The following is a 21,072-nucleotide window of genomic DNA, read 5'->3' on the forward strand; positions in this document are numbered from 1 at the left end:
GGAAAATTTAATTAAAATATCAAGGGGGTCTTGTTGCAGTAGAACGAGTGAGGTTAGGAACGAGGAAGCAGAATAGGGAAAAGTTAATTAGTCTGGAGGCCATTAAGAGCACTATGGCGAAAGATAAATAATCTTCGCTCTCCTTTCCTTAAGCGTGACAATATTGGCTCTTTGAAAAAGGGAGACGAAAGGAGTTTTGCCCTCGGATGGCAAACAGGGAAGGGCAACAGGGGAACAATTATCATTAACTGATTTAGTATCCAAACTTTCATCTATTTCTTTCTTTGGAAAATTTAATTGGAGTATAAAGGGGGCCTTGTTGCAAAAGAACGAGTGAGATTTGGAAAGAGCAAGCAGAACGGGGAAAAGTTAATTAGTTAGGAGGCTATTAAGAGCATTATGGCGAAAGGTAAAATAATCTCCGCTCTCCTTTCTTCAAACGTGACTAGATTGGCTCTTCGAAGAAGGGATACGAAAGGGGTTTTGCCCTCGGATGGCAAACAGCCTAGGCGTACAAATTAGAGGAAAACGTTCAAATAGTATTATTTAGGAGCTTTAGGTTTTCTATAGGGTGTTAGCTTGTGAGATGTTTCAAACAGGCTAAATTGGCTACTTAGGTCTACTTTTGCAGTATTAGCAGAGTTTCTAATAAGTTTTCTTCTTCATTTAAATTCTCAAAGGTGTTTTCTATAGGGTGTTGGCTTGTGAGATGTTTCAAACAGGCTAAATTGGCTACTTAGGTCTACTTTTGCAGTATTAGCAGAGTTTCTAATAAGTTTTCTTCTTCATTTAAATTCTCAAAGGTGTTTTCTATAGGGTGTTTGCTTGTGAGATGTTTCTAACAGGCTAAATTGGCTACTTAGGTCTACTTTTGCAGTAATAGCAGAGTTTCTAATAAGTTTTCTTCTTAATTTAAATTCTCAAAGGTGTTTTCTATAGGATGTTGGCTTGTGAGATGTTTCAAACAGGCTAAATTGGCTACTTAGGTCTACTTTTGCAGTATTAGCAGAGTTTTTAATAAGTTTTCTTATTCATTTAAATTCTCAAAGGTGTTTTCTGTAGGGTGTTGGCTTGTGAGATGTTTCAAACAGGCTAAATTGGCTACTTAGGTCTACTTTTGCAGTGTTAGCAGAGTTTCTAATAAGTTTTCTTCTTAATTTAAATTCTCAAAGGTGTTTTCTATAGGGTGTCGGCTTGTGAGATGTTTCAAACAGGCTAAATTGGCTACTTAGGTCTGCTTTTGCAGTATTAGCAGAGTTTCTAACAAGTTTTCTTCTTCATTTAAATTCTCAAAGGTGTTTTCTATAGGATGTTGGCTTGTGAGATGTTTCAAACAGGCCAAATTGGCTACTTAGGTCTACTTTTGCAGTATTAGCAGAGTTTCTAATAAGTTTTCTTCTTCATTTAAATTCTCAAAGGTGTTTTCTATAGGGTGTCGGCTTGTCAGATGTTTCAAACAGGCTAAATTGGCTACTTAGGTCTACTTTTGCAGTATTAGCAGAGTTTCTAACAAGTTTTCTTATTCATTTAAATTCTCAAAGGTGTTTTCTATAGGATGTTGGCTTGTGAGATGTTTCAAACAGGCTAAATTGGCTACTTAGGTCTACTTTTGCAGTATTAGCAGAGTCTCTAATAAGTTTTCTTCTTCATTTAAATTCTCAAAGGTGTTTTTTATAGGGTTTTGGCTTGTGAGATGTTTTAAACAGGCTAAATTGGCTACTTTTGTCTACTTTTGCAGTATTAGCAGAGTTTCTAATAAGTTTCCTTCTTCATTTAAATTCTCAAAGGTGTTTTTTTTATAGGGTGTTGGCTTGTGAGATGTTTCAAACAGGCTAAATTGGCTACTTAGGTCTACTTTTGCAGTATTAGCAGAGTTTCTAATAAGTTTTCTTCTTCATTTAAATTCTCAAAGGTGTTTTCTATAGGGTGTTGGCTTGTGAGATGTTTCAAACAGGCTAAATTGGCTACTTAGGTCTACTTTTGCAGTATTAGCAGAGTTTCTAATAAGTTTTCTTCTTAATTTAAATTCTCAAAGGTGTTTTCTATAGGGTGTCGGCTTGTGAGATGTTTCAAACAGGCTAAATTGGCTACTTAGGTCTACTTTTGCAGTATTAGCAGAGTTTCTAACAAGTTTTCTTATTCATTTGAATTCTCAAAGGTGTTTTCTATAGGATGTTGGCTTGTGAAATGTTTCAAACAGGCTAAATTGGCTACTTAGGTCTAAATTGGCAGTATTAGCAGAGTCTCTAATAAGTTTTCTTCTTCATTTAAATTCTCAAAGATGTTTTCTATAGGGTGTTGGCTTGTGAGATGTTTCAAACAGGCTAAATTGGCTACTTTTGCAGTATTAGCAGAATTTCTAATAAGTTTTCTTCTTCATTGAAATTCTCAAAGGTGTTCTCTATAGGGTGTTGGCTTCTGAGATGTTTCAAACAGGCTAAATTGGCTACTTAGGTCTACTTTTGCAGTATTAGCAGAGTTTCTGATAAGTTTTCTTATTCATTTAAATTCTCAAAGGTGTTTTCTATAGGGTTTTGGCTTGTGAGATGTTTCACAAAGGCTAAATTGGCTACTTAGGTCTACTTTTGCAGTACCAGCAGTATTTCTAATAAGTTTTCTTATTTATTTAAATTATCAAAAGTGTTTTCTATAGGGTGTTGGCTTGTGAGATGTTTCAAACAGGCTAAATTGGCTACTTAGGTCTACTTTTGCAGTACTAGCAGGGTTTCTAATAAGTTTCCTTCTCAATTTAAATTCTCAAAGGTGTTTTCTATAAGGTGTGGCTTATGAGGTGTTGCATTGCAATCAGGCCAAATGGGCTATTTATCAGTTAATTATTAGTTAACATGCTAGGTTTTGGTAGAGGACAATAGAGCTTTTTTGTGTTTTCTTTATTTTAGGGTATAAATTAAAAGGAAAGTTGTACCTTATTACAATTATTAATTAGTTGCAATAGTTAGTTAATTATTAGTTTGCATGGTAGGTTTTAGCAGAGGACAAAAGAGCTTGTATATGTTATTTTTGTCCTTTACTTTATAGTCTAAATTAAAGTAAAGCTGCAATTTACTGCAACTATTTATTAGTTGCATTACTTAGTTAATTATTAGATAATCATGCTAGGTTTTGGTGGAGGACAACAGATAGAGGAATGTCCTACAGATAGGTAGAGTAGCTCCATAGGAGGCTTAGACCAAGTAGGACCTTGTCCCAGTTGTGCCCATAATAGAAACTGGGAAACTCTTCCCTGGGGGTCATAATTACAGGTGGAGGAGGAAGAAGGCCCCTCAAATGTACACTCAGCAGGGCCAACTTTCTCCCAGTAATGGGTTAAATTGCATGGTGAAGCAGAACACCATCGTGGGAGGATCCTCTATGGGAGGACAACTGCGACAGGGCGTAAGATCCAGATTTATGGACAACAGCCTCTGTAAAGGGCTGTCTCGACCCTTTCGGGGTACCTGCAAGACTGGGAAACTTGCGGTCAATTTTTCCCACCTGAGGAGTGGTGCCCCTCGAGGAAATTATAGCCTAGTAAACAACACAGCACACGTACGGGATTCTGATTATTGGATAATTTTCTGGGCTTGGTTTGTTTTGATGGGCGTTTTCGGGCTGAAAAACCTCTTCCTAGTTAATTTATCTACTATGGGCTGCCTCCCCGTAGTAGCATAACAGTTGTAGGCGTGAATATATAATGAGTCGGAGGTAATAGGCTTGGGATTGTCTGTGCAGGATTTCGACTCTTGTTGATAGAAGAGCATCGCCAAGTGCTGAAAACCATGTTGTGACCAAGATGGGCCCAGGATTGCACAAAGCCTCCAACTTACTGGAGGTCCCAGGGACTTCTTGCTGTCCGGTTCTAAGCCGGCTGAAGCGCTTCGGTGTAGACTTTATAAGATATGTTGGTCCCCATCCTGCACTGGTATCCGGGATCACTGCTTTTCTTGAGGCCAAAATAATTTCAAAGATTTAAAGAACAAGAAAATTGGAACTTGGAATGTTACGACGTTAAAAAATGACTATCGCATCGACATTTTGACTGACGAATTCAGACGGTTTGAACTGGATTTATTAGGACTTTCAGAAACTTATATCCCAGGGGTAGGAAGCATGAAATTAGGTGACATAGAATTTGTTTACTCAAGCAGGAAGGATGGGGTACATAGACAGGGAGTAGGGCTCATGATGAATAAGGAAGCTGCTAAGTCTTGTTTAGGCTGGGAAGGTATTAATAATAGAATACTAATTGCTCATTTTATGACTAAAAAGTTTAGGGTATCAGTTATAGTAGTATATGCCCCCATTGAACCAACTGATGGAGATACTAGTGACTCAGATGAATTTTACTTACAGTTACAGGAGCAAATAGATAGGGTACCAGGTAGAAATATGGTGTTTGTGCTAGGAGATTTTAATGCCCAGGTTGGTAGAAATAGGGATGGATGGTATCCTAGCCTAGGTAAATTTGGTGTAGGAAAAGAAAACAGGAATGGCTATAGGCTTTTGCAATTTTGTAGGTATAACAACCTAGTTATAACCAATACGGTGTTTGGTCACAAAATGGCCCATAAGTTGACATGGTATTCACATGACGGTAAGACAGCAAACCTTATTGATTATGTTATTGTAAACAGAAGACTAGCAGGATCAATACAAGATACTAGATACCGTTATTGATGTTAAAAGGAAAGATCACCATCTAGTAGTGTCCAAGGTTAATTTAAAGCTGAAATTTCGGAAGGGTAACTCCCTCCCGGAAAGTTATGATGTTGGTAGACTTCAGGATGAAAAATTGATGTTTCCAGGAACAGTTGAGTACTAAACTTGAGGGTTTAAAATTTGACAATGTGGAAGATGGATGGAATAATTTCAGTAAAACAATTTGTGAAGTTGCTGATGGTGTCCTAGGGAAGAGTGCTAAGACTGTAACTAGGAATATTAGTGAAAAAGATTTAGGTTTAATAGAGAGTAGAAGGGGTTTGTATAAGAATTATCTGAGTGATAGGTCGTATGAAAACAAAAGGAATGTAAAGAAAGTGGAGAAAGCATTAAAAAATGAACTAAGGAGATGTGAAGTGGAGGCGATGGATAAAATTACTGAGGATCTGGAAGATGCGGCTAGACGGCATAATAGTAAAATATTATACTGGCATGTTAATAAATTGAAAGGGAGTAGGCAATCCGGACTAGTCCCAGTTAAAGATAGAAATGGGGCCACAATTAGTGATAAGGAAAAAGTTAAAGAAAGATGGGTGGAACATTTTGAGAATGTGCTAAACCGAGATACAGTTGCAGGAAAAGATATAGATGAAAATGATAAAGTTTGTGACAGTACTAAAAGGATTAAAAAATAATAAGGCCCCAGGTGCTGATAGTATGATTAATGAGTTTCTTAAATATGGTGGCTCTGAGGTTAGGAATAAGCTACTGAAGATTATGAACATGATTTTTGAAAAAAATCATGAGACATGCTGAGACAAGCAATCTGAGATATGACAAAAATCAATCTGAGACATGCTGTAGACAAAGTTTTAAGGGAAGAACAATGCGGTTTGAGAAAAGGTAGAGGATATGTCGACGATGTATTCACTCTTAGGTTAATAATTGAGAAGTCCCTTCGTTGTCAAACACCTTTGGTCCTTAGTTTTATCGATTATGAGCAAGCTTTCGATTCTGTTGATAGAACAGCGTTAACAAAGGTCTTATCGTTATATGGTATACCAGAAAAATACATTAAAGTGATTTGCGCTATGTACGAGAATAATACTGCTGCGGTTAAGGTAGGAAATGAGGTTAGCAACTGGTTTTGTATTAAATCAGGAGTTAAGCAGGGTTGTGTTCTATCCCCCTTTATATGTATCATTTTGATGGACTTCGTCTTAAGGAGCACAGGAAAGGCAATTGGAGACCATGGAATCAAAAGGGAGGAATAATGCTCCTGGACTTAGATTATGCTGATGATTTAAGCATATTAGATGAAAGTGTGAGGAAAATGAATGAATTTTTAGAGGTTTTACGAGTTCAGGGTGCTAAGATAGGCTTGAAAATTAATGTTAAGAAGACTAAGTCACTAAGGCTAGGAATAAGTGAAGATGAACAGGTGACATTAGGTAACGAAAAGATTGATCAGGTTGGGAGCTTCAGTTACCTTGGTAGTATTATTAGTAAAGATGGTGGGAGCAGTGAAGATGTTAAAAGTAGAATAGCTAAAGCTCAGGGTGTTTTTTCACAGTTAAAAAAAGTTTGAAAGAATAGAAAGATAAGTCTACAAACCAAAATTAGAACATTGGAAGCTACAGTGATGACAGTGGTCAAATATGGCTCTAAAGCATGGGCACTCCGAAAAGCAGATGAAAATTTACTAGATGTTTTCCAGAGAAATTGCCTACGGATTGTTCTGGGTACCCGGCTGACTGACCGTATTTCAAACAGTAGGTTGTACGAAAAGTGTGATTCAATCCCGCTTTCTGGGGTTATAATGAAAGAAAGGTTGAGATGGATAGGCCACGTTCTACGGATGAAGGATGACAGATTACCAAAGATTGTCCTTTTTGGCCAACCGTCTGGGGCTACACGGAAAGCAGGTCGTCCTTGTCTGGGTTGGGAGGATGTCATAAATAAAGATTTAAAGGAAATGGGAACTTCCTGTTAGGGTGTAAAGAGGGAGGCTTTAAATAGATTAGGTTGGAGGAGGATCGTGCGTAGCTGTGTTGGCCTCAGGCGGCTTGGTGCTGCAGTGAGTTATTAGTAGTAGTAGTAGTAGTTACTTGCAAATTAGCTTACGTAGCGAAATTCTGCATTCGCATGTCTTATTACGTATATAAGGGGGTCCAACCCCTCGTCAGTACCTTGCTCTTTACACTGAAGCTTAAATTTTAATTAAATTAAATCAAAGACCGTAGAATAAATAGTTGAAATTACTAAAAATACTTTAGCGTAAAGAACAAGGTATTGGGGAGAGGAAGAGGTGAACCCCTCATATGTGTAATAATTTATGCTTGTTTTATGTTTTAATGCTGCTCCTTACTTCCAGTTAAAAAAAACTTTTTTATATTTTTTTTTCATTTTTCTTTAATAATGCTATAAAAACCTGCGCTCCCTTCATGAAAATTTTCTTCCGTCATGACAAATTCCTCGATGAAAAGTTCTCCCTTCATATTCCCCTCTTCTCAACCCCTACCCCTAACCAAAATATACCATGGAGACGTCTGTATAGTTCCAAAAAACCATTACTATATAAGCGCTGGTCAAAGTTTATAAATTGTAGCCCCTCCCACGGGGACTCTGGGAGAGTAAGTCGTCCACGAAGACGTAGTTATAAGGATTTTGAACTCTGCTGAATAAAATTGTTTTCTCGGAATTTTGATCCGGGGACATTGAGAAAATAATTACCGTTGGAGGGGGCCTAGGTACCCTCCAATTTTTTCGGTCACTTAAAAAGGGCACTAAAACTTTTTATTTCCGTTAGAATGAGCCCTCTCGCAATATTCTAGGACCACTTGGTCGATACAATCACCCCTAGGAAAAAAATAAAATAAACACGCATCTGTGATCTGCCTTCTGGCAAAAACTGCAAAATTTTCAGGCTCGTAACTTTTGATTGTAAGACAAAAACTTTTACGTCCGAAATCAGCATTAAAATGCGATTCTTTTGATGTAGCTATTGGTATCACAATTCTGTTTTTAGAGTTTTTGTTGCTATTAAGCTGGGTCGCTCCTTACTACAGTTCGTTACCAAGAACTATTTAATTAGCTCATTCATTATGTATACATGATATATCTCATATATGAAATATGAGGTACATGTGGCCGTGAGGACTGATTTTTTCTCCTTTTTAGTATAAGAGCCGAGTGGCAAAAGCCAGAAAAATGGGTCAGTCACCAAGATGGGGAGTTAAAAGTATCGAAGCGTTTATGGACCAGTTGAAGGAATTGGCTGAAGAAGAAACCACGCAATCTTGTACAAAATTCTCGATAACCATGTGTGAGTTGACCTTTAAGCAGCAAACATGTTCGGGAAAATGTGAGAATTGTTCAACTTGGAAAACCCGTCTTAAAGAAATCTGGCATAGTCTATAGCCAGGGTATATGAAGCACAAGTATCAAACTTTAATTTGTTGACCATTCCTTCTTAATTCTAATTTTGTGATTAATAAGATAAAGATTATACATGGTTATATATGTTATTGCTTTTTCTCCGATTATACAAAGCAGAATTGAAAGAGGATTTATCCGGCCTCGTTCTTTTTTTTTAAATTCAAGTAGTTTTAATAGCCTTTTCAAGAAATGCTTATATTATTTTCTTGTTTTTCTGAGACTTACAATAAGTTTATGACAATTTACTTCTTGATGTTCAAAGTAAATTAAATAAAATAAAAGCCGTATTCCGTGAAAACTCTTTCATATATTACGGGGTAGAAGCGTTGACATCACCAGTTTTTTCCTTGATTTATACCATTTCAAACAATTTGAACTATTCGTAATTCCTTAGCTATATGAGATAAAAAATCTTATATAATAAAATCAGTAATTATATTAAACACACACACATATACATACTATCTCTTTAAACAAGCAATAATTGTTTATTCACGTATTTATTCAATTTTTCTCGAAAACGGTTCTATATTTTTCAGGAAAATGGGGATCCTTGGATTTTCTGGCCTTAAAAATCGATCTATATTTGTCGAAAGTTTGAGAAACTTCGTTAATAGTCTTAATTTTGGGAAAATTATGTCATTGACGTCATATTTATGAATACATTCGAAAAGCATGCAAACGTCGTGATTACCTAATTAGTGGTTGTATCGTTTTCAGTGTCTATGACACAGGCGAAATTACGCAAAAAATACGGTTGGTCAGAAAAATCATGATTGCTCTCATATTTATGATTACGTTTTATGAGAATAAACTACATGCGAATAAATTCCGCTTCCCCCTCCTCAGGAATGAAAGTGTCGTTTTTATATCCATGACGCATGTGACATTAAAAAAGGAACATAAAAAGGAACAAGTATGGAATACCAAGTGTAATTAGTGTATTTACAAAATATATTTTTTGTTGAGGAGTGATTGATTTTTTTCTTCTATCACTTACTTTGATCAAAATTTCTTCACTTTCTTGTTGAAATTCTCCCTCAATCCTTTGCAAAGAAAATTATGTGATTTTAACAACTTCCTTATTTTATCTACTCAATTAAATAAAAGTTCCAGTTTCGCTTCTTTCCCTCGTGGTATTGCTCTCGCTGAAACACTAAATCCTTATAATCTCTGCATAATAAACGTTTTGATAAGATACAAGTCAAAGATCAATCTCATCTTCTTCTAAGAATTACTATTGTTTTTATTCAATGTCAAAATATGTCATGGGGATTGAAGATCGAGTGTCCTGCTCATTTGATCCCTGGTACGTGTAATGTAAACTGTGTATATCTGTTTGGTCATTGAAGAGGGATTAATTCAGAGGTGTTTCTTACGTTTTTTAACCGCGATCGATGCCAAATTGACTAAACTGCAAGTTTAGTGTTGCTGAGAATTGATGCCACAAATTGGTTAGTACAACCTGTTTAGTAACTGAAGTCTATTTTACCTCAAGTTAGTTTTGATAAAATAGGAATTGAGACATAATAGTTATTATAAAAAGTAATAATGTATGCCGACTATGCAAATGCATTGAAACCACCGACTACTCTAGCATCAGAGGTTAGTTTGGTATGTCCTACAGTCTAACTTGGAATATCAACAGTAGAACAACAGGGCCGGTAGTTAAATTTACCAGTGCCCTGGTTGGTGTACTTACTAATCCCAATGCATTTTACTGGAGTCCTTTGTGGTCATATTTTAGACAAAAATATTTTTTTTGTTACTTTTATTCACTTCTTCCTAACTTACTTAAGATATGCAAGGAGAACACTTCACATTTTTCTTGCCTTTCATACAAATAGTTTGACTACATGTCTTTTGTCTCCGATTAGAAGTGCAATACATCGTATCTAGGTTGATTTCAATGCATTAAATTGTGGGTTTCTAATCCCAATATCTTGAATTCGTCCACTTGTCTCTTACGGGATTCTCCCCAAAAGTTTAAATAAGTCAGAATCTTAACCTAATTTCTCCAGAAGATAACCAGACTTGTGGTCTCTTTTTGCTCAAATTTCAAATTTTTCATAGTCAGATTGAAAACTGCCAATAAATCAACCAAATATAAACGACCTACCATGCCTGTGAGTAGTGACAGTCCAATCTATTTCATGAAACCCATAGCCATTAGTCACATATTCCTTTAAGATGACCAGCGATCCCCTCATTACCCAGGTCTTATTAATTTTCTAAAAAACGCAAATGCATGTTACGTCATTGGAAATGTTTACTTCGGGTCGATACGTAATTGGAGTTGAGGGAGATGCAATCATAGTTTTTTTTAATTGTTATGTATTACGTCGTTTTTGAGTCCACTGGTCAAGTTTTATCAAGACATTTATCTTCAAAACGGTTTTTAAGACCTTTTTGTTCAAGACGTTTTTCAAGATGTTTCGAAAGATTTCAAGACGTTTTTTCCAGGACGTTTTTCCAAGATTTCTTTAGTTCTTACGTAATTGTAAATGTTCACCATTGTTACGAATAATGTATTCTCACATGAATTGTTTATTCAGGGCCCGTGGGGAACCTCTGCTTGTAACTGTAAAGGACACACACGCGGGTGTTACGTAATACTTTATGATATTTTGTTTTCTTTCAATATATTTTTGTCAGGGAACCTTTATTAACTAAAGATTTTTCTCCCTGATAGGACTCGAAAGGCAATTTTCTTCCAATGGAACAGCAGTCTAGACATTAAACGGAACAGAGGATTTGTTTTGCCTGGAATTGGTTATTTCTTAGAATGCATTAGCCAAACCAAAATATTAGAAAGGCGTTCATAATCCAGGTATCTAGGATGCGGTTCCATTTGAGGGAAATGGCCTTTCTTGTCATAATTGGGACAAAAGTCTTTAGTTAATAAAGGTTCCCCGAGAAAAACACATTGAAAGAAAATAGAATCCAATAAAGTGTTACGTAGCACCCACGTGTGTACCCTCCACGGTTAAAAACGGGGGTTCCCTTCTGGTCCTGAAGAAATAAGTCATGTTATAATCTGTCATCCGTAACACTGTTAAACATTCCCCCTTACGTAAGAAGTAAATAAATTTTGAAAAAAACGTCTTGAAATGTCTTAAAACGTCTTGAAGAAAAATTTTCACAAAAATTTCTTGAAATTTCTTGAAGTGTCTTGAATAATGTCTTGAAGAAAAATTTCCCAAAAATGTGTTGAAACGTCTTTAAAAAACGTTTTGAAAATCTCTTGGAGAAAAATGTCTCAAAAAATGTCTTGAAACGTTCTTCAAAAAAAGTCTTGAAGAAAAATGTCGTAATAAAACTCCTCCGCTTGACTAGCAGACTCCTGCAAAATCGGGTGTAGAACCAATACGAAGGTAATATAAAATTACTACAAAGTTTGATCTAGAACCAACACGACAGTAAGATAACATTACTGGAAAATATGGTAAATGATCAGTACGAGAAAATAATTACTTCAAATTTTGCTAAAGAACCAGTACTATAGTAATATAAAATTACTATTAAATTTGGTGCTAACCAGAGCTTTCGTTACACTGAATGGTGTCTTGAAGAACTTCAACATCAAACCTAGGCCACTCTGACAGGATTAGCGTTTTTTTACTTCAGTATAAGACGCACAATAATGACACTGAGTCCAACCAGTCCACACAAATTCCACTTTACCAATACCAATAAGCTGCCCTAGAAGACGAAGAGTATTCATTCAAAACGGAACTGAAATTTATATACTACTGAAATTTTTGAGATAACTGAAATACTACTGAAAATTTTCATACTACTGAAATTTAGCGTTTATTGGAATTTTTTTCCCGAAGAACATCAAAAATTAGTCATACAGCAAGATTAATCAAAACAACCGACAAGGGATCTTTATACAGAAAGTCTAAGTATATATAGTATCTTTAAGTAATTAATTCATTAATCAATTCAACCTCAATGAAAGAAAACCACTCTAATTGTTACAATAACAATGTAAACAAAATAATTAATGTTTCGTTTTCTTAACTTTTTCACACGGCGAATTTCGATTTTGATAAACATTAATCTAAAAAACGCTTTCCGAAAAAGAAGTTTTTTGAAGAAAAGTAGAGATCGCAATAAACTTAAGATCAGAAGAAACAGAAACCTACAATAAATCAACCTCGAAATGACCAGAAGTTATTATTAAGGAATAAATGAAACACTTAACGAACAAAAATAAAATAAACTTTCTTAGCGAAAAAACTTACAACAGATACTAATACAAATATACAAAAGAATCTTAGAACGAATAAAGCATACGTTAAAAAGCAAATCAAGCTTAAAATGAACAAAAATGTTTTGCCTTTCAAGTATAAATGAAAACCAAAGCGAACAGGAATCAAATAAACAATCATAGAAAATAAACATACAATATGCTCTAATATAAATGAATAAAAATTTTAAAACGAGCGCAACTTAAATTGAATATGAAATTAAGCTTGAGACGACCCAACATTATTACAAACAAGAGTTTTGGTTGTGCCTCCTTCTTTCAAACAGTTCGTGGTAACGAACTGTAGTAAGGGGCGACCCGGCTCAATAGTAACCAAAACTCTAAAAAATGTTTGATATCAAATATCAAATTGTGTCAAATATCAAATATCAAATATCAAAAAAAAAATGTTTGATATCATAAAAAATTTTGATATCAATAGCTACATCAAAAGAATTGCATTTTAATGCCGATTTTAAATATATATGTTTCATCAAGTTTAGTCTTACCCATCAAAAGTTACGAGCCTGAGAAAATTTGCCTTATTTAAGAAAATAGGGGAAAACACCCCCTAAAAGTCATAGAATCCTAACGGAAATGACACCATCAGATTCAGCGTATCAGAGAACCCTACTGTAGAAGTTTCAAGCTCCTATCTACAAAAATGTAGAATTTTGTATTTTTTGCCAGAAGACAGATCACTGGTGCGTGTTTATTTGTTTGTTTTTTTTTTTTTTCCAGGGGTCATCGTATCGACCAAGTGGTCCTAGAATGTCGTAAGAGGGCTCATTCTAACGGAAATGAAAAGTTCTAGTGCCCTTTTTAAGTGACTGAAAAAATTGGAGGGCATCTATGCCCCTCCCATGCTCATTTTTTTCCCAAAGTCAACGAATCAAAATTTTGAGATAGCCATTTTGTTCAGCATAGTCGAAAACCATAATAACTATGTCTTTAAGGATGACTTACTCCCCCACAATCCCTGGGGGAGGGGCTGCAAGTTACAAACTTTGACCAGTGTTTACATATAGTAATGGTTATTGAGAAGTGTACAGACGTTTTCAGGGGGATTTTATTTTTTGGGGGGTGAGGCTGAGGGGAGGGGGCTATGTTGCAGGATCTTTCCTTGGAGGAATCTGTCATGGGGGAAGAAAAATTCAATGAAAAGGGCGCAGGATTTTCTAGCATTACTATAAGAAAACAATGAAAAATAAACATGAAAACGTTTTTTCAAATGAAAGGAAGGAGTAGCATTGAAACTTAAAACGAACAGAGATTATTACGCATATGAGGGGTTCTAAAAATACTTTAGCATAAAGAGCGAGGTATTTAGGAGGAGATAAATACCTCGCTCTTTATGCTGAAGTATTTTTAGTAATTTCAACTATTTATTCTACGGCCTTTCTGATTCAGGGGTCATTCTTAAAGAATTGGGACGAAACTTACGATTTAGTGTAAAGAGCGAGGCATTAACGAGGGTACAAACCCCCTCGTATACATAATAAAAATATAAGATTATGAAAGTTTGTTACGTAAGTTAATTCTTAAGTTACGTATATTTTTTACTAATAAAAACGTTCGTTAAAAATTAAAAGTTCTAGTTGCCTTTTTAAGTAACCGAAAAATTGGAGGGCAACTAGGCCTCCTTCTCCACCCCTTATTTCTCAAAATTGTCTGATCGAAACTAAGAGAAAGCCATTTAGCCAAAAAAAGAATTAATATACAAATTTCATTTTAATAATTTATGTGCGGAGAGCAAAAACCAAACTTGCATTAATTCAAAAACGTTCAGAAATTAAATAAAAAAAATAATCTTTTTAGCTGAAAGTAAGGAGCGACATTAAAACTTAAAACGAACAGAAATTACTCCGTATATGAAATGGGTTGTCCCCTCTGCAATCCCTCACTCTTTACGCTAAAGTTTGACTCTTTGCCACAATTCTACTTTTTAAAACAATTAAAAGTTTTAGCGTAAAGAGCGAGGGATTGCGGAGGGGACAACCCATTCCATATACGGTTTAATTTCTGTTCGTTTTAAGTTTTAATGTCGCTCCTTATTTTCAGCTAAAAAGATTAGTTTTTTTTTATTAATCACTATAAAAGTCTAAGGCCTATTGCGTCACTGGCGCTTTACTGAAAACTACATGTCTTGAACAGCCTTAGAAAGCACAAATAAAATCAAACTGGATATTTGATATATAATGATATTATGGTTAGAAAGATCATCAGTTGAAGATATTATTATAGTGTAATTTTTATCTTCATTTTCAATGCTGTAATAACTGAAAAAGACAATATATGTAATATTATTCATTTTCAGTGAAGCACCAATGAAGCAGTAGGCCTTAGACTTTTAAAGTTAGGGAAGGGGTCAAAATTCCAACTCTTGTTTGTAATGTAACTATATTTGTCTTGAACAGTTGAATTAAACTGAACATTTGATGTATAATCCCGTTAATTATTAATAGCTCATCAGTTCAAAATTTAATTTTTCAGTAATTTTTACGTTCATTGTAAATGTTGTAATAAGTACAAAGAAATACATTTTGATACAATTCGTTTTCAGTAAAGCACCAATAACGCAGTAGGTTTTGAATCCCCAATACTTTTGAAAAAATATATTGTTAATAAGTTTTTTTCAGGTGGGGGAGGGGGGTCAGGCCATGGAGGCAGTTCCGAGGGTCTGTTCCCAGAATTTAAATCAATAGATTTTTTGGTGTGAGGTTGGTTTATCAGGCCATGGAGGACCAGAGGTCACCTCCCATAAGTTTTGGAATAAAATATTGCTAGGGGGTTCAGGCTAGGGCTGATTTCCCATTATTTTTGGAATAAAAATATCGTTAATAGGTATTTTTGGGGGGATGGGTGGGCCATTAGGGAAGGCCAGGGGTCTGTTACTTAAAATTTTGGAAAAAAGTATCGTTAAAATTTTTTTGAGTGGTGTTTTGGGGTTGGGCTTATTTGACCTTTTAACTATTCTAAAAACTAAAAAGTGGCTATCTAAAAATCTTGATCCAATAGGGTTTAGGTAAAGAGGACAGAAGGCAAGCTCCCTCCTGACCCTTTTGATTCTTGAAAAGAGAACTATAACTTTCAATTCTCATTAAAACGAGCCTCCTCCGAAGCTCATACGAACATTTCTTCTATAAAAACGCTATAAACACCAGGGGCATAATTTACAACGCTTGCCCCAGGGTTTCGGTTTTTCTTATGACCCAGAGTTCTTATTTAATGAGCTTGGATCTGTTTTGGACAAAATGGCTATGTTAAAAATTTGGTCGGACGTATTTGAGGAAAGGAGGGTTGGTAGGTGGAGGATTGTTGTCTTTGGATCACTTTTGATTTGCAAAAAGGAAACTAGCCCTTTCAATTTATAGCTATTTGAGTCCCTTTCGAAGTTAACCTTTTTCAAAAGAGCATAGTTTACAACCCTTCCCTGAGGCTGTGGCATGGGTTGTGTCCACCTCAAAGATTGGGTTATTTGATCTTTAAACTATTTACAATAGAATGACCATCTGGAAATTTTGATTGGAAACATTTGGGGAAAATGGCATTGGGGTGGGGGGGGGACTTGTTGCCCTCTAATCATTTGTGACTCTTAACAAGGGTATTGGAAATTCCAAATAAAAATCGAAAGAGTCCCCTCATAAGTTCGTACTACCATCCCTTCCATAGAAATCCTATATGTCCCTGGGGCATATATGTCACCCTTGGTTCTCGGGTGCATTGTTGTCTATAAAGTTTTCTTATGATCTTTGGTCTATTTTGAACAAAATGGCTATATGAAAAACTCGATCGGACATATTTAGGGAAAATAGGATTGGAAGGGAGGGGCTAGTTAACATCGGACAACTTTTGACTCTTCAAAAAGAAATTATATCCTTTCAATTTCTAGACATTTGAGTCTCTTTATACGACCATCTTTTCCATGAGAACCTTATATGTTCCCGTGGCATAAGCTATGTTGACGCTGAAGTTTCGATATGTCTGTTCGTTGGGCCATTCCAAACAAACTAGCTATCTCAAAAGTTTTATCGGACGAATTCAGGGAAAAGAAGGTGTGTGTTTGGGGGAGGAGGTAAATTCCCTCCAATCACATTTGACTTACAAAGATGTAACTAGAACTTACAATATCCTATCAACTGAGCCATCTCTTAAGTTCATACGATAACCCCTTACATTAAAACCTTATATGCCCCCGGGCTTTAGTGGATCATATCGACCCAAAAGTTTTTGTTTTCTAATGCTTGAACTATTTTTTATAAAATGGCTATCTCAGAATTTTATTGGATGGGTTTGGGGGAAAAGGGCATGGAAATGGGGAGGGGGCGGGGTTGGATTTCCTTATGATCTCTTTTGAACTTTCAATTTCCAATCAAATGAGTATAACTGAATTTTGTAAGAGCATCCCTTCCATAAGAACTATATATGCCCAAGGTATAACTTACAATGCCTGGCATCGGGCACTTGGGAGGCTTTGTCGACGCTGGATTTTTTATTATCCGACCTTTATCGGGAACATTTGGGAAAAAAGGGTGGGGGGCTAATTGCCTTTGATCACTTTTGATTCTTAAAAAAGGTACTAGAACATCCAACTTTCAACTTAATGAGCCCCCTCCATAGTTTATATGACTACCCCTTCATAAAAAGGGTCTCTTTTAAAAAATAATAATAATAAAACATTGGAGCCTTGTGTCCTTTACCTCTGATTTACCTCTTCACAAATAAAACGTGTTTCAATATCCCATTTATAAACCCATTATGTTGTAGACTAATTTCTTGTTATCCAAATAAAATATAAACAATAAGAGTAGGGAAAGAATCCGTTCTTTATTGTTGTTCCAACTAATTGCAAATAACAAATATGAATTAAACAAAAGTTCACTATAGTTCGAGTTCAGCCATCTTGGTTCTTTGACATATAAGCGTGATGAATCCCTTTTATCTACTTAATTAAATAAAAAAAAACAAGTTTTTTTAAATGAAAGTAAGGAGTAACATCAAAACTTAAAACGAACAGCAATTACTCCGCATATGAAAGGGGCTTTTCCTTCTCAACGCCTCGCTCTTTACGTTAAAGTTTGACTCTTTTTCTTTTCTACTTACTACTTTTTAAAACAGTAAGAAACTTTAGCGTAAAGGGTGGGGCGTTGAGGAGGAAAAGCTCCTTTCATATGTGGAGTAATTTCTGTTCGTTTTAAGTTTTAATGTTGCTCCTTACTTTCATTTAAAAAAACCTGTTTTTTTATTTAGTTTCTTGACGTTTTTGAATTAATGCATGTTTTGATCTTGGCTCTCCGCGCATTAATACTTAAAGCAAAATTGCATATTAATTAATTGCAATTAATCGGAAGATTTTGACAAAAAAGGAGTGAGAGAGGAGGCCTAGTTCCCCTCCAATTTCTTATTACTTAAAAAGGTAACTAGAACTATTAAGTTTTTACAAACGTTTTCATTGGTAGAAATTATACGTAACTTACGAATTAACTTACGTAACGAAATTCTATATTCGTATGTTTTTATTGCGTATATGAGGGGGTTCAACCCTCGTCAATACCTCGCTCTTTACACTAAAGCTTAAATGTCCCAATTCCTTAAGAATGACCTCTGAATCACAAAGGCCGTAGAATAAATAGCTGAAATTACCAAAAATACTCTAGCGTAAAGAATGAGGTATTACGAGGAGGTAAACCCCTCATATGCGTAATAATTTTTGTTCGTATTAAGTTTTAATGCTGCTCCTTACTTTCAGTAAAAAAAACTTTTCATATTTATTTTTTCATTGTTTTTTCAAATAATGCTAGAAAATCCTGCACCCCCTTCATTGAAATTCTCTTCCCCCATGAGAAGTTTATCCATGGAAATATCCTCCAACGTAGCCCCCCCCCTCAACTCGCCACCCTTAACCAAAAAAAAACCTTGAAAACGTCTGTACACTTCCTAGTAACCATTACTATATGTAAACACAGGTCAAAGTTTGTAACTTGCAGCCCCTCCCACGGGGACTGCGGGGGAGTAAGTCATCCGTAAAGACATTGTTATTAGGTTGATTGTCTATGGTGAATAAAATGGCTATCTCAGAATTTTGATCCGGTGACTTTTGGGGAAAAATGAGCGTGGGAGGGGGCCTAGGTGCCCTCCATTTTTTTCGGTCACTTAAAAATGGCACTAGAACTTTTAATTTTTGTTAGAATTAGCCCTCTTGCGACATTCTAGGACCACTCAGTCGATACGATCACCCCTGGGGAAAACAACAACAAAAAAACAAATAAACACGCATCCGTGATATGTCTTCTGGCAAAAATGCGAAACTCCACATTTTTGTAGATAGGCGCTTGAAACTTCTAGAAAATGGTTCTCTGATACGCTGAATCTGATGGTGTGATTTTCGTTAAGATCATATGACTTTTAGGGGTTGTTTTCCCGTATTTTCTAAAATGAGGCAAATTTTCTCAGGCTCGTAACTTTTGATGCGTATAACTGATCTTGATGAAACTTATATATTTAAAATCAGCACTAAAATGCGATTCTTTTGATGTAACTACTGGTATCGATTTTATAGAGTTTCGGTTACTATTGAGCCGGGTCGCTCCTTACTACAGTTTGTTACCACGAACTGTTTGATATTGATAGGTAGGTAGGTACGTAGGTAGGTTTTATTCGTAACCTCAATATAAACATAAATAAAAATGACACTACTTATAAATTACTACAGCAAAAAGAAATTCCTAAGGATCTGTGCTGCAAATTTCTGTTATGGTTTATATCTTATAAATAAATATTTAAACATAACAACTCATGATTATCCACCTAGCATATTCTATATATTAAATAAAAAAAAAACTAATTTTTTTAGCTGAAAGTAAGGAGCGACATTAAAACTTAAAACGAACAGAAATTACTCCGTATATGAAATGAGTTGTCCCCTCCGCAATTCCTCGCTCTTTACGCTAAAGCTTTTAATTGTTTTAAAAAGCAGAATTGTGGCAAAGTGTCGAACTTTAGCGTAAAGAGCGAGGAATTGCAGAGGGGACAACCCATTTCATATACGGAGTAATTTCTGTTCGTTTTAAGTTTTAATGTCGCTCCTTACTTTCAGCTAAAAAAATTAGTTTTTTTTTATTTAATTTCTGAACGTTTTTGAATTAATGCAAGTTTGGTTTTGGCTCTCCGCACATAAATTATTAAAATGAAATATGTATATTAATTCTTTTTTTTGGCTAAATGGCTTTCTCTTAGTTTTGATCAGACGATTTTGAGAAATAAGGGGTGGAGAAGGAGGCCTAGTTGCCCTCCAATTTTTCGGTTACTTAAAAAGGCAACTAGAACTTTTAATTTTTAACGAACGTTTTATAAGTAAAAAATATACGTAACTTAAGAATTAACTTACATAACAAACTTTCATAACCTTATATTTTTATTATGTATACGAAGAGGTTTGTACCCTCGTTAATACCTCGCTCTTTACACTAAATCGTAAGTTTTGTCCCAATTCTTTAAGAATGACCCCTGAATCAGAAAGGCCGTAAAATAAATAGTTGAAATTACTAAATACTTTAGCATAAAGAGCAAGGTATTTATCTCCTCCTAAATACCTCGCTCTTTATGCTAAAGTATTTTTAAAACCTCTCATATGCGTTATAATCTCTGTTCGTTTTAAGTTTCAATGCTACTTCTTCCTTTCATTTGAAAAACCATTTTCATGTTTATTTTTCATTGTTTTCTTATAGTAATGCAAGAGAATCCTGCGCCCTTTTCATTGAATTTTTCTTCCCCCGTGACAGATTCCTCCAAGGAAAGATCCTCCACCATAGCCCCCTCTCGTTAGCCCCACCCCCAAACAAAATAAAATCCCCCTGAAAACGTCTGTGCACTTCCCAATAACCATTATTAAATGTAAACACTGTTCAAAGTTTGTAACTTGCAGCCCCTCCCCCAGTGATTGTGGGGGAGTAAGTCATCCCCAAAGACATAGTTATTATGGTTTTTGACTATGCTGAACAAAATGGCTATCTCAAAATTTTGATCCGTTGACTTTGGGAAAAAAATGAGCGTGGGAGGGGGCCTAGATGCCCTCCAATTTTTTTGGTCACTTGCAAAGGGCACTAGAACTTTCCATTTCTGTTAGAATGAGCCCTCTTGCGACATTCTAGGATTACTTGGTCGATACGATGACCCCTGGGGAAAAAAAAACAAAACAAAAAAACAAACAAATAAACACGCACCCGTGATTTGTCTTCTGGCAAAAAATACAAAATTCCACGTTTTTGTAGATAGGAGCTTGAAACTTCTACAGTAGGGTTCCTACCCAATTCCTTAACGATGCCACTCATTATTTCCGCCTGAGTAAATACATTCAATGTCACCTTCTTTCATGTATCCTATTTCTTAGATACAACTTTCTAAAACTACAAATAGAATTTTCCTCCGCTTTGTTTAGTTCCAAGAAAATGATTATATATTGGCTGAAATATTTGATATGATATATTTCTTCCTTTTGATATGAATATATTTCTTGATAATGAAAAATCTTTTAAGTTTGAAGTGTAAAAGTCAAGTCTTCAGCTTTTGAATTCGTCAGTTATAATGTCAATAAAATAGTTGTTTCTAACGTTGTAACATTCTAAGCAATGTTAATTCAAGTTATTGAAAATATTATCGCATAAGAAAAAGTAATGGTCCTAGAGTCCCTTTTCTGGATTGATCTTTGAAAAACTAATGTG

At 35.3% G+C, this 21,072-nt stretch overlaps 1 protein-coding gene across 1 annotated transcript in view; it reads left to right on the forward strand.

Annotated features, from left to right (window-relative positions):
• LOC136028394 (uncharacterized) overlaps positions 1–8,186 on the forward strand; it is a 93,039-nt gene extending 84,853 nt beyond the window's left edge. Inside the window, exon 12 of the mRNA XM_065706209.1 lies at positions 7,840–8,186. Within this exon, the coding sequence (XP_065562281.1) occupies positions 7,840–8,079 (240 nt within the window). The 3' untranslated portion in view covers positions 8,080–8,186. The remainder of the gene's footprint in view (positions 1–7,839) is intronic.
• Positions 8,187–21,072: the final 12,886 nt, after the last annotated feature.

Source organism: Artemia franciscana, chromosome 6 (genome assembly GCF_032884065.1).
Source record: "Artemia franciscana chromosome 6, ASM3288406v1, whole genome shotgun sequence".
NCBI classification, from domain to species: Eukaryota; Metazoa; Arthropoda; class Branchiopoda; order Anostraca; family Artemiidae; genus Artemia; species Artemia franciscana.